At 37.0% G+C, this 14364-nt stretch overlaps 1 protein-coding gene across 29 annotated transcripts in view; it reads left to right on the forward strand.

Moving 5' to 3' along the window:
- DLG1 (discs large MAGUK scaffold protein 1) overlaps nt 1–14364 on the forward strand; it is a 142435-nt gene that overhangs the window by 63619 nt on the left and 64452 nt on the right. For 2 of the 29 annotated variants that reach the window (XM_064666328.1, XM_064666329.1), the window contains exon 1: nt 409–843. The exons of 23 other annotated variants lie outside the window; for them this stretch is intronic. In XM_064666328.1, coding sequence (XP_064522398.1) covers nt 619–843 — 225 coding nt within the window. In that variant the 5' untranslated portion in view covers nt 409–618. Of the gene's footprint in view, nt 1–406; nt 844–14364 lie in introns of those variants that run through there. 4 more of the 29 variants (XM_064666326.1, XM_064666330.1, XM_064666333.1 and 1 more) reach the window with 4 other exon arrangements.

The following is a 14364-nucleotide window of genomic DNA, read 5'->3' on the forward strand; positions in this document are numbered from 1 at the left end:
TGCTTTGAACATGGTGTTAAAGTCTCTTGCTCTGTGGAATGTTTTCAGAAAGACAGAATCAGTGAACAAGTGCAGTTACGCTGTGTGCTCCCTGTTTTGTTTGCTTCAGGTTCATAATTTATGCAAGCAAGGAAGTGAAAAGATGCTATTGGATCTTTCTACAGGCAGTGATTGAAACTTGGTTATTTTTGATCCGTGCTTTCTCCACCCAGTAGCTGTTATCATCCACCACCATCCTCATAGCTGTGAATTTAGAACGTTGTACAGTACCTGCTACCCAGTTTCCCTTAAATATCTGTTGTCAGCTAGGAAGAGAAAGCAAGATTTTCATCCTGTGGGTTCCGAAAAGGAAAAATAAGGAAAACCTTCACTTTTCTTTTTTATATTTTCTTTTTTTCCTCTAAATTGCTCAAGATTATTGTAATCAGAGATAGAGAGGGAATGTAAAGGGTGGAAAGCCTTGGAAGAAAAATACCATCAGCCAGCAAGAATTTTGTTTTCCTGGTTAGTAAATGATGCTGCTGTAATTCTATCTGCATTTTTTTTTCCTGCTCATTCACCACTCAGCAGCTGGTAGGGAATTAAGACTGCCTGGCAACCACCTGCAGAGCTGCAGAGATGAATTACATTTTCGGAAATAACACACTGCTCTATTCTCGTGCCAGTCGAGGCAACACTGGCTCAAGCCACAGCTCTGTAGGCCCCAAACAGAAGCAGTGGGCAAAGAAAGGCTCAACAGATGAGTTACGGAATGAGCCTTCCCGGTGGCAGCAGATAGTGGCATTTTTCACTCGGAGACATGGATTCATTGACTGCATTTCTGTTGCTGCCAGCTCCACCCAGGTAATGTGCCACTTGTTAAAGTGATTGTGTCTGCATGTTTTCTGCTTACTTGCTAGTCAGAAATAGCAATTATTTATATATGCATGATTTCAGATAATCTCTTATTTATGAATGGTGTTTTCTGTCTGCTTTCATTTTCGTGTTTTACAGGGCTCTGTATAATTTCTAGCATTAAGGCATGAAAATGGAAACACTAAATGAGATCTGGTTCTTATTTAAGTTATTTTGCGAGTGATGAACCTCCGGCAACTTTAAATATGGGCTATTTTAATGAAATAGTGAAATATTAAAAAATGTACTTTGCATTCTCCTGCCTGGCTCTGGAGGGGAATAGCGTAGTTAAGGAATATCAATTTATAGCTCTAGTAAGTTGTCAAATGAAATAAGGAATATGTATTTAATGGTTAAGGAATTGTATCTAAAGGATTAAATAATTTAAAACCTTAACTCTAGTTAGCATATCAAATTCTAGTCTGTAACAGCTTTCTAGGTTTTTTGGCTGCTAATAATCCATAAATGAGATGAAAGAATGCCTTCCTTACATACAGAATGTACATTTAATAGTGCAGTCTGTAAGAAAAACATGGCATTTTTCAACTTCACTGTCTCTCTGCTCTAAGTGATGTTTGTATTAATCATTAAAAGCCAGGTAAAAACAAGCAAGCTAAGTCTTAAGTGTATGACTTTGAGTTCTTAAGGTTGATACTGAGAGGAGTTAAAACTTATTTGCATTTGTTTCTCTGGATAATATGACAAAGAAGGATCTATGAAACAATGCTGAGATGTCAGTATTATTTAAAAACATGAGATTAGATTTGTTTGGTTTACTGTCAAGTGAAATTCATCATTAGTCAGAATGTCATTTAACCTGAAATACTACAGAAACTTATAAAAAAAAGGCAAAATTAAAAAAAAAAAAAGGAAAATTTGTTATCCTCAGACACTGTAATTTTGTTAGATTAATTTGTATCTGTTGCCAGCTGTTTCAAAGATGATAAACTGGCACTTCCTCCGAAGTCTGTTTATTGTTACCTGTTTTTTGCTTATTAATTTGGAGTAAACAATGAATAGGAGAATGTAGACTGGGATTTTCACTTTCTTGTTGCAAATGTACATGATGTGGAAGACAGATCCTGTACTTTCTCTAATGAGTCATTATACAACTGGAAGGGATGCATTAGGCAGACATAATAGCTTTTAAGTACTGTTAATTTTTTTAGTAAAAATATACAGGATTAACCTCTTGAATAAATATTATAGTTACTCTTATTTGTTTAATGCTTGAAGAAGTAATGTTAGAATCCTTGAAACTTGCAATTGTACTGACTAGTCAGGCCTAGAAATTTGCTGATAAATAAAATATAGAGTAGTCTCTGCTTTGAGTGAAGGTTGGACCAGATAAAGATCCTGAGATCCCTTCAAAGTGAAGCTGTGATTCCGTAAATATCCCAGTGTTTGTTCTGTTTTTCTGCTATGAAAAAGATTGTTTACCTCTGTGAAAGCCTGCCAAATATTTTCGTAACTCTGACAGTTCTCTTGTTAAAAAGAACTACTTATACATGTTCATGGCCAGAAGGAGGGGAAAAAACATAAAATATTTTGAAGTGGTTGTTAAAAAAAACTTTAATGAGCATATTCAGAAGTAACGCACTGAAAACATAAGAGCTTAAGCCACTTCCTCTGGAAAGATGCTGTACTGTGCTCATACCTTATCCTCCCATTGCAGCTGTTTTAGCCTCAGGGAGAGAAAAAGACATTTGGAGATTGTTCACTGTGGTGCAGTTTTGGTTTTCAGTCCTTGTCAGTTTGTGTTCTGTGTTGTAATATTCTGAAAATTCTTGGTGTCTTTTATTTGTTCATGTAAGATAGGTCCCCATCATTTGAATATAATCACTTTTGCAGAGTCCAAATAAATAATTAGATGTGAGGTACTTCTCTAACCTGGTCTATTGAAATTCTGCTTGTGATCGTGGGCTTTATTCATTGTTGTGACATCATGGTTTTTAACTGATACAAAATCAATCTGATGGGGTTTAAAGTCCTGGTCTCCTGCTTCCCCTGTGACTCTGCTACAAAGCTCCCAGTTTTAGCTGTCCCTTCATTTTCTTGGTTTTCTTGGATGGCATGGAATGGTCATACTTGCTTAGTTCTCTCCATTACCAGTGAAAGGGAAACAGCTCCTGGGGATGGGGCTGCACATGCCTGTCCTTCTCTGGGACCTGCATGGGTCACCCTTGCCCAGCGGGGGGGGGTCAAAGGACTTTGGATTTTGGAGTAGGGTATTTTTTGAGTGGAGGATTCTGTACCCTTAAAGAAGCAAGGATGAAGTTGATGGTGGATATATTAGGATTATTTCTTGCTTGGTCTGTGCCCAGAAGAATGTGTGTGTGCCCAAATGCATGGTGACACCAGTCTCCTTTAGCAGTATGGGGAGCTGATTTAACATGCTCAGGAGTTCGAGGCCTTTATTGTTTCTTCCTTCTTCCTCATTCTCTTTGAAGAGGAGTTAGTCACTCAAGTAGAAGACTTAAGGAATTTGATTAGAAGTTGGTCTTTGAATTTTTGTCAGCAAATTTATTAATTTCTATAGTAAAAGCCAACCCTGTGGTATAAAATGGAAGATAAGGATAAAACCAAACAGATGACAAATTTATATTCAAAAGGGTGAATAACTATGCCATGAGCTTAGTAAATATGTGGTTATGCAAATGAAAAATACAGGATAATTTGAAGTGCTGCTCTATCAAGAGATAGGCATTTTGCATCAATGAAGATAGCTGTATCCAGGGCACTGCTTTCCCCCAAAGCCTTTCCAAAGCTCTCAGCAGCTCTTATTTCTCACAGTGAATGCAGCTATCACATCTCAGAAAGCATTTTAACTATTGGCAGTATTTGGCCCATGTTGTGCCCCAGAACCAGAAGCTGATTTGTCTGAAACTCAGGTCGTTAAGCAGGTTCCAACAGCAATGCATTGAGGTTATTCTTGGCTTGTCACTGAGTATGATCTGCTTCCAGCATTGGATACTGAAAAATTATTTAGCTCTTTGAATATGCTCTGCTAATCTGTACTTCTATTTTCTAGGACATCTTTTAGGAAAGAGAAGGAGTGGAACAGAAACCCCCTTGTAACTCCACTTATCCATTTCAAAAACTTACCTTTAAATTTCAGAGCCTATCAACTGCTTTTGTGAGCTTTGTGAACCCAGTCATTTCTCGAATTTGTGTATCTTCCTTTTAAAATCTTGATGAAAGTTTTACTGTATCATTAGTCCTAGTCTGTTGCTTTCAAAGTCACTTAAAATAATGGATGTAGCATTTTGTACATGCTAGAACTATGTCTAATCAGACAACAACATAGAGGTACTATAAGATTCATTAAAAATATAATGATTAAAAAAAAGTCAAGTGTCTACCTTAATCCCTCTTTTATTGCACTTCTTGCAAAAACTGATTTTTTTAGAGTGTTATTTATAATCCTTTCTATATTTTAGTATACTTAGGTGTTTATATATTGCAGCTAATATTGTGATGAACACGTGAGAAAGCAGCTTGAAATAGTATGTGCTTTGCATGATTTCTACTATAAGAAAGCAATTTCTGAAATGTGAACATGAGTTTTCTTGATTTTAACTATGTAATATCACACATTTGTAAAAGCATGAATTTATTTTGCAAATCTTAGTTCCTCCAACTGGTTGCATTTCCATAAGATGGCATTGTAGCAGAGAGAAAAATGGTATGAATTTATTCCTGAAGAGAAATGCATTCATGTGTGTTCTAATCAATAGGCTAAAAAGTAGGAAATTCTTTATAATTTAAGCTTGAGCATTAAGGGACTGTCTCTGGAACCTTTGATTCATTTTGTAAAGATTTTCTGTGTACAATAGAGATGGAAACTTCTCAAGACTGTGAAGTTTCCTTGAAGATTTAGAGACATGCAGTTTTAAAATCATATTAATACCACTATCAATAAATCTCAGGAATACCTGACATGACTTCTGTAATGTCATGTAGGTTTTGTTAGGATCTTGCTGGTTCCCTGCTGTAGCCAATGGTCCTCTTCTCCTGAAGTCAAGCAGTCGTCCTGTGCTGGACTGGGCTGTGCTGCTTCCTTCCCCAGCCCGTGTGTGTGGCTGCAGTGTTGGCATGTGCAGTTTGTTACCTCAGTTAATCACCTGCCGTGGTGATAAGCACTGAACGGTTGCTCCAGCTGCCTGCAGGCTCTGCTTCCTGCCACAGGGGGTTGGGGTTCCACTTTCTCTCACCTGTTCCTTCACAGCTCTCTCTCGCTCAGAGTTGATAACAGAATTTCTTCGTATTTCTCTGTTGTTGTAACACAAGAAAATTGCTTTTTCTAGAATGAGTCAGAAATCTGGTAAGCAAAGAAGAAAGAGACACAGAATTTTTTGTTTTTGGAGTACTGCTGCTACTACAGGGGCTTTCTGTCTGCACTGTGCCCAAGACTCTGAATCTTCAGGCAAGGCAGACACTGGATCCTGTCTTAATCCATTGTCTTCAACTAATAACCCCCTTGGACTAACAGGGTCTTGCTGTATGAAGCCAAGTGCATGGAAGCCTGTGAAGGAGGTAGGACTCTTTAGGGCTGTTATATAACTTTGCTAATTTATTTTATATTGTGATAGTTACCCTCTCAGTCGAGGCTTGTATTGATTGACAAAGTGTTTTGAAAGGCCAGTCTGTCTTTCACCAGCTGTCAGCTCACTGACCAGCTCCAGCACTGCTCCTGTGGGATAGTATTTCTGTTTTGCTGCCAAAGCTGCTGTACGTGTTTCAGTTAATACAATTATTAACTAAATTACTGTCTGACAGAGCCACTGAACATAAAGTGAAAACTATCATCTTTCTGTTCTTATCTTTTGGTCTACAACATCAAGAGCAGTCTCAATTATGATTAAGAATGCACTGGATGTTTCTTTTACTTTGAAAAACTTAATTCAACTTCTTAGATGTTTTTAAACAAAAGTCTTTTAGATATTTCTTTCTTTTAGAATGATATGCTTCCATGTTTGGGAGCTGACATGGTATCATGTGTTGTGCAACTTAAGTCTTCTAGTTTATACCCAGCTCATAGTGTGGCCATATGATCACATGGTGGTTTTGTCCCCTAAGAAACTGTCAAGAATCCCAAAACTGGTGCAGTTCTGGCACTTGCCTTTTGAAAGACTTAAAGTTGCCTTCCATATACCAAGTTTTTGTGCACACACACACACAAGGCTCAGTATGAAAAAAGCACTCTGAGGGACTGCAGCCAATGCAGGGCAAGGATTCCCTTTTGTCTATCTTGTATAATTTTAAAAACCCTTTGCCACCAACCAGAGCGCTTCTGGACTTGTTTTCCAGTTTGGTATTCCTCAGGGTGTCTCTGTGCCGTTTATTGCTATTCCATGTGACTTGTTGTCAGTATTGAATTTCATCTCACTGCCTATAACCCTCTTCTCTGATACATCAGCCTTGCTCCACAGCTTGTTTCTGATGTGCATTTGCTGCTCTTTCCTTTTTGTTGGCATTTAACTGCACATTAGGATGTAGTTGAGCTGACATGTTCTGCAGACAGATAACAGGCATTTATGACTCATTTTGTCTCTCTTGTAAGCTGGTCTTGGCATTTATGAATTTTCAGTCTGCTCCATTAAACTGTTTCCTCTGTATATTCTAGTCCCTTACAACAGTCTCTTTTTTGAAATGATATATCTAAGCAATGATTTTCATAAAACCAGATCACCTTACACATACTTTTCATAGAAAAAAGAAAAAGTCAGGACAAAGTAGTTTAATTTTACCAGGACACTAGTAAAATAGAAGTGCTTAATAATTTTTTTATATCCTTGTAGTCATCTTAAGTTTGTGGGTCTTTTGTGGTTCTTTGGGTTTTTTTAAGTTGCCAATGGTTTTTAAACTGTATAGAAGTTAGTAGCATTGTTATTATTGGAGACTTGTATCTATGGAGTTGTCAGTCTTCTAACAGGACTTGAGATATTTTATGGGATGCAGGTATTGTACAGGACTTTGGAATCTCCAATTTCTTCCCACTGCTTTGCGTGGTATTTACTGGAAACTGCCATACTGTGGGAAATGTTTTGGATGAGTCTTCTAGCCTCTCCTCCTTTATTCTCTTTATCAGTGCTCCTCACAGTGTGTGTATTTGCTTATTAAAATTGTTTTTTTGAAGCCTGGTGCCTGTAGAAGTCAGTTGAGCAGCCTGTGTTAAGTTCCTCCCAGGTGATACTGTTTGGTTTTCATAAGAGCGTAGGGAGGGGAGCAAAGATTGCTTGTGCTTCTGCAGTACAGTTCTACTTCAAAGCAAATTTAATTTAGTAAGTAAATTGTAGTTGTTTTTCTTAGGTAACTAACTGTATCTGACTACCCAGTTAGATGTAGCAGGTGAGAAGGGACTCAGCTTTTCAAGTGGAGAGAAAGGAAACTGTGGATTCTGTCTGTAGCATGTATGGTAACCAGTCTGAAATCATGTCCTGAGAAAGGATCTGATAAATTTGGAGTGTTTAGAAAAGGGATGATAACTGTAGATGGTATCCAGGAAGACCTGCTTATAAGGAGAAATTTGAGAACCTCTGCTTAGTTGATTCTAAGGAAAGTCAGGAGATGATATGATCACAGACTATAAATATATAGGGATAGATTTCAGAAAGTAAAAAGATTGTTTACTTAGTAGAAAATGGCATCTGTATTCCAAGTCAGATAGAAAACTTAATTTTAAAGAATGATATTAACATAATAAGCATTTTAAAAGCTTAGTGGGACATGATGTAACTGCCAAATCAGATAATAAATTAGTATTTCCTCTGTATAAAGCATAATGACAAATAAAGTTTCTACTTCAGTGTTAGGTGCTAAATCAAGGGCTATGCAAATTGCCTGTGAAATACTGTGCTGATCAAGATGGTGATAGTACAGACCTAAGATTATATTCCCAGATAGGTGTGGAATGCCAAAGTAGATGCATATCTCCAAGCAAAAAACTAGCTGGGGCTGTCCCACCTTTGAGCTCAGAGTAGTTCCTATTACTCATTTTACTGTATTAAAAATAATAAGATTCAGGTGCCAATAGAATTTAGATGAGTGTGTTAAGAGGCACAGGTGATCAATAGGAGATGACATTTTTTTCAGGATTTCTTAAGAAACTTGTGTTTAACATGGCTGGACTGTCTGTTACGTTGTGTGTGACCTTTTTGTTTAAACTGAGTATTCCTAGAATAGAAATTGAAAAATAAAAAGGCAAATATGATGCCCTTTCTCAAAGGAGCTGAGCTGTACTCTCTGAGCTGTGTATTCTCTGTACAGCTGAGCAGGTGTGACTTCCTTACTGTACAAACTTTGGGAAATTCTTTACTATTAACAACAAAATGAACAGGTAGATGGATAAACAGATATTTTGAAGATAATTCAGCTTGTTTTTGTAAAGGGAAAATAAGGACTTGCAGATCCTCCAGACTTCTCTGAAAACAGGGGACATGTAGATCAAAATCTACATGGGAACGTTTGGTCATCAGAAGGTCGTTATAATTACAGAAGTCTTTGAAAAAATGGTTCTTGGATCAAAGTCTGTTTATAAAATAATGGTACCATGAGATAAAGGGGAAAGATGTTTTGTAGATTTTTCAAGTGATTAGAACAGGTCCCTTCAACTGGGACTGGATTCCCCAAGGTCATATTTGTGAATGATAAGGGGGAAGCTCTGAGGCAGAAGCATGTGATCGGTATTTTTCCTTTATTACTTATTTTTATTTTCAGGTTAACTAAACTAACTGCAGAGAATAGCAGATAAAAGTGAAAGGGCACAAAAATAGCTGGTATGCTCTACTGAATGAGGAGCAGAGTTAGAAGGATAATCCTGCATGTGTGCATATACTGATAGGCTAAAAATGAAGTATTTTCTTTCCAGAAAGAGGCTTTGGAGTTGTCACATATTTCAGACATGTTCTCTAAAAATGTCACCTTAGTACTGTGCAGTAGTGAAAAGGGTAAATGAAATGTTGGGTATTATTAAAGAAGAAGTAGAGAATAACAGAACATTATCTGACTACATTTATTGTCTGTCTGGATTTTGAACTTTGTGTAGGTTCTGTTTCCCTTGTCTTAGAAAGGATTTAGCATAAGTAAAAAGGAAAAGGGTAGTGAAGTATTAAGAGGAATAATCTAGTTATCTATAGGGTCAATTAATTTAAATTAATAAAATAAAAATGAAATTAAGAAGGTTCTCAAATAGAAATTCTATTATAGTTCTCTAATTCTAAATCTGTCACAATTGTCCTGTAAAATTTCTTCTAAAATTGTGAAAGTCACTGACAAAACACTCTGGACAAAATGGTCTTTTTGAAGGTTCAAACAGAATGAATTAAGAGTGGAGTTAAATGGATTTGCAAAGAGCAGGTGGCATGTGGCTATTACAGAGATTGGTTTAGGAAGACCTTAACTGTCAGGTTCTGAGATGGTTTCCTGGGAAAATTAGTGGGCATATGTCTAATTCTTACTTGCCCATCTGTCAGTTTTTAATGCAGGTAAGATTCTTGACCATTTGGGCCTCTGCTCTCATCCTCTATGGCAACTTCTGCTGTTGGTGTGGAGTGAGGGACATGAACTATCAGAATAATTTATCTCTGTCTGTAGTGCATTGTGTTATTTGATGTTTCTGAATAAATTACATTTGGTAAAAAACCCTGAATAAATGTCTACAGGATGTTTGGAAGCTTGGCCGTAGTGCAAGTTAAATGTAGGGAATGGAATCTCAGTTTCTGGCCTTTTGTGTGTCACTCAGAGACTGTGACCACCTGACCTAGAAATCTCCAAGTCTCCTAGGGAAATGCCATCTGATAAATTCATCCCCTGAGTGATACATCAGTCATGAAATGATCAGAGTGGCAGGAATTAATCTTGAAATATATCTGGAAAAGACTTGTGGTTTGATTAATAGTTTCAGAGAATGTGGTTAACAATACAAATAAGAGGTGAATTCCCAGCTGTTGCCCTAAGGCATGAATGAGTTGGAAACATTCTTGGTTTTTTCCTTGCTGTGCTGTCTTCTAAGTACAGTAGATACAATGGTGTCCATCTTGGAACCATGGAATCTTCTCGTATTCCAACACAGTTGGGAAGTGGCAGGAGCACTGGCAGGTTGGGTTTTGTCTGGTGTTAATTTTTATACCATACATTGTTGCTGTCACTTAATTTCAAGTAATGCAGGACTTGAAAAACTTAAATGACAGTTCCTAATTTGGGTTCGAGCATCAGAAACCAGCATAGAAGATGCATTTTGTTTTCTGGTTCTTGAAATTCAAAGCACATAAGTAGTTACCTGTTTATAGCATTACCACTTAATGATTTGTTTTTACGTACCTGTTAGTCCACTTTCTTCTTTCATAATTTTCAGTGTTAATTTTTCACTTGTTTCACCCTGTGTCTTTACTTGCTCATTTTTACCGATGTTGCAGTGCTCAAGTTTTATCAATTTTCGTCCTTCAACTTCAGCAGCCATAATCAGATGAAGTAGATGTACTGTAAAATGCAATTTCCTACTTAGTTTTTTGTTCATTGGCAAAAAAAAAAACCTGCAGAAGAAAAATATTGGGTTGTCTGTCAAGCTGGTGCCCTACTTTCAGCAGCAGCCGGAGCGGAGGGTTGTGGAAGACTCCAAACCCAGATCAAAGAGCTGTGATGCTTCCTCTGAGGGCTTTCAGAGATTTCTGCCTGTTCCAGTGGAGAGGATTGCAAGAGCTGGAGATGACTTCTGTGTCTAATAACACTGAGTCCATGACTTGTCATGGGCTTGGCGGGTGTTCTTATGGTGTAAGGATTCAGCAGTGAAAGAACAGCTTCCGTTCGTTTGTAGCCTAATGAGGGGAGGAGACTCGGGGTTATGGGGCCTGTTGTTCTGCATTTTGTTCAGAGGTTTTTAATGCAAACCAGTGCTGGAAATAGAATTCAGGGTATTTTTTAAGGAAATAGCCCTGCCTTGCTTTGAAGAGTCAGATTTGTATACCATATTTTATGTGAGTTCATTGCTCCAAAGATGCAGAGGGCGATCAGGCCAGGTCTGTTGGAGCAGTCTGGGTGAGGATCAGCTTGGGCACTGGCCTGAGAATGGAAGCTTTTGAACCTCACATGTCAAAGTGAGCCTGACCCCCAGAACTTCACCCAAAGCCTCACCACTGTTAGAACTGTGTGGCTAAGGATACATTAAGCTTGGTATCCTGTTATTCTGAGGATGTGAAAATGGGGAAAGTGCTTTTTGAGTAATTATGGTAGGAAGGTAAATAAATTCAGGTCATAACCTCACTTCTTTTTTCCCTTAAACTGTTTTGGATCCAAAGATTTAATTGATGCCCATTAGCTTCTTAATGCTTAAGGACTTGAATCATTAGTAGAAATGTGTTGTGTAGTGTTCTTTGTGTTAGAGATGATATAAAATGAATCTTCAAATTTTTCTTTAAATGGTTTGCAGTCTTGAGGGTCTGATGAATCCTATTTTGCTTTTCCTGAATCGTAAATTCAGAAATCAAACCACTTGTCTTAGTCCTTTCTATAATTTTTTTTTTGTGAAGAAGTGTTTCAAATATTTGGTTTCTAAAGACTACAAACATTTTATTGTAGATTAGCCATTTTAATTATCTTAACTAAATGGAAGTTGGGAAAAATGATTGTGTAAACTAATATCCTGCCACAAGTAGACCAAAATTTGACAGACTTAAGTCATAACTTGACAAAAGTTCACATTGTTTCATGTATTTTGAAGTAGTCTGAGAAACTTAGGCTACTTTTTGTAATATTTATTGTTACCCACTATTTTTTCAGGTCAGTATACTTAATATTCCTTTTATCAAGGAAGTGCCACACAAAATGGACATTTTGGTCAGTTTGGTGTAAGAATGAATAAAATCAGATGAGAAACCAAGCTGGTAATTGTGGATGGCAACATAAAGCCATCAGACCTGTACTGAAAGGTGAAGTTTACGTTTGGAAAGAATTCAGCATCTGTAAAGATAAAATGCTGCAACCACTTATGAGTATGAAGCCTTTTGTAAATGAAGTAAGGAGTGGCTTTAATATGAAGCCACTTTATGTGTAAATCAAGTAATTAATTTTTCTTTTTTTTCTGACATTTGTGTCCTGAAAGCCAATGGATTTTAATTAATGGGCTGTTACAGATGACTTTTCTGGTGTGGTTTTTTGTTTGTGGTTTGTTAATGTGATGTAAATGATGTTCTGCTCGTGTTTAGTGTTTTAGGGCAAATTTGTATATTTTATAAAAATATTTTTGGACAGATTGCTCACAGAATAATACGGTTGTCAATAAAATAAGAAATACTCATTTTAAAATGAGAGACTCTAGCTCTGATTCATTGAATTCCTTCAGATCACTTCATTACTCCTTGTTTTAGGACTGTACCCTTAAGTACTTCGAGGGCAATGGGGTGCTCTAAGTGAACCTGAGTGTTTCTTATCTTAAAGAACAGAGATCATGCTTTAGACAAGATGAGGTTCACTTGCATAATTTTTATATGTTATGAATAAAGGCTCTTGTAGAGTTACTCAATTTAAGAAAATCACTAACAAAAAACCTTCTAGAGAAGAGTAGTGAGATAGTTTTGACATTTAACTGATGCATTTCTAGTATTGAGATCACAGTATCAGAGCTAGATAGGAATGGAATGACTTTCATATTTGAATGAATTATAAATACAAAATAGGCATTCTCTCTACGTTTAGTTATTCCCTGAATAATTTAGAGGTGATTGCAAATTATGTGTTCTGAGAACTTGTGTCACATCTATTAAAGCATGTAAGCAGTACCCAAACTTTATCATTGTGTTTTGATTTAATAGTGTTCGTAGGAGTAACATATCTCAGTTTCCTAGCACAGCATACCCTTTCTACTGTGAATTTCAAAAACTAAAATATTGACACCCAAGAGGTGACATTATTTTTCTACAATAAAGTCTTAGAACGGGTTTTTTCTTTGCCTGGACTCTTTCTGATGCTAAACCCCTGCTTGGGCTTCTTTGTGGATGTGTTGACATTATAATGAAAGCTGCTATTCTTAAGGCTGATGTTATTTAAAAGGAGCTTTCTAGGTCTTGCTTTAAGTTGCAAATTAAATGCATTAAATTCATTCTCAATAGCACTTATGAACTTAATGAGGAGCCTTGTAATTCTGTTTTGAGCTTAGAGTGCTGAGTTGCCTGATGAATACAGATGACTAACCTGCTGCATAGGGTTCAGTGCTAGACACTCGCTTAAAAAAGTCACAAATTAGCTTTATTAAAACCGAGATTAACTTTGTGTACATTTTTATGTTATGGATTTGGAATATGAATGAGATTCAACTCAGTCCCTGAGAGATATGGCAGGCCAAATTGAGCTAAGTCTTTCTGAATATCACAAAAATGGACAGAAAGGCAAGTTTCAAGGGTCCAATTTTAGATCTTAGAGAGAAGAGGTTGGTTTTTGAAACCTTTGTTCTATTGAGTCTGTTATTTGTATTTGCATCAACCAACCAGTAGATACTGCGTGCAGGCATTGGGTGATAGTTTTGTAGGTCCAGGCTTCCCATTTCTACTTTGTGGATGTCTTATCTCATACACAAAACTCTACTTTTGCTACAGACTACCTCAGAGGTAAAAATCTGTCGCTGCTTTACTTTTGCTTGGGGAACCATGGTGCAAATTGTTTCTCACTGGGTTGTTTTTGTAGATGAAGCTTGCAATAAGGAGTTGAAACAGTAAATAAATTGCTTATTTGTCTTCAGATCAGTTCAGGTCATCGTCACCATCTGTGATTTTACTGATATTCTGCTGTCACTATTTTTCCCCTTCAAAGCTATTTATTTATGCTTTAAGTTCTGAGTTTTAAGTTCATGTGAGTTCAATGTAAAATGCTGTGGGGTTTGAGGAGGAAACTAGGTTAGAGAATCAATTTGTTGACTGAGTTAAAAAAAAAACAAACAACACAAAACCAAGCAACCAAATAACCCTTACAGTTTAGACATATCTATCATGATTTTGTGTCTTTAAAATAGAGTGCTCACATAGATATGATTTTCAAGAGCCACGGTTCCCTCTGAAAAAGGTGAGATGTAACACAAAGCCACAGCCATTCAGACTGATCCTTTTAATCTACAAGGGCTGGCTGGGTACGTCTTTTTCTTTCCGAAAGAAAAACTTTCATATCTTTCATATCCAGAAAAACTTTCATATCTTTGTTATAGTACTCTCCTGAACTGATGTTACAGCTCCAACATGACTTTCCTGTCCTCAAAATCTCTTTGTTAAACTATTATGTACTAACCTACCCATCGCCATGTAGGCAGACCCTGACAGGCTTCAGACTTGGGTCTTTTGTTGTTCTGCTTTCTGTCCAATCTCTTTGAAGAGACCTGGATATCATCCAGCTGGAGATCTAGGGATTTTTATTCCTTCATCCTTGGAAGACCATGGTAATGAGTTTTTGTTCCATCATGGCAAGGAACAGGAAGAGCCCTTGAAGGGG

The sequence above is a fragment of the Pseudopipra pipra genome, chromosome 10 (genome assembly GCF_036250125.1).
Source record: "Pseudopipra pipra isolate bDixPip1 chromosome 10, bDixPip1.hap1, whole genome shotgun sequence".
NCBI lineage: Eukaryota > Metazoa > Chordata > Aves > Passeriformes > Pipridae > Pseudopipra > Pseudopipra pipra.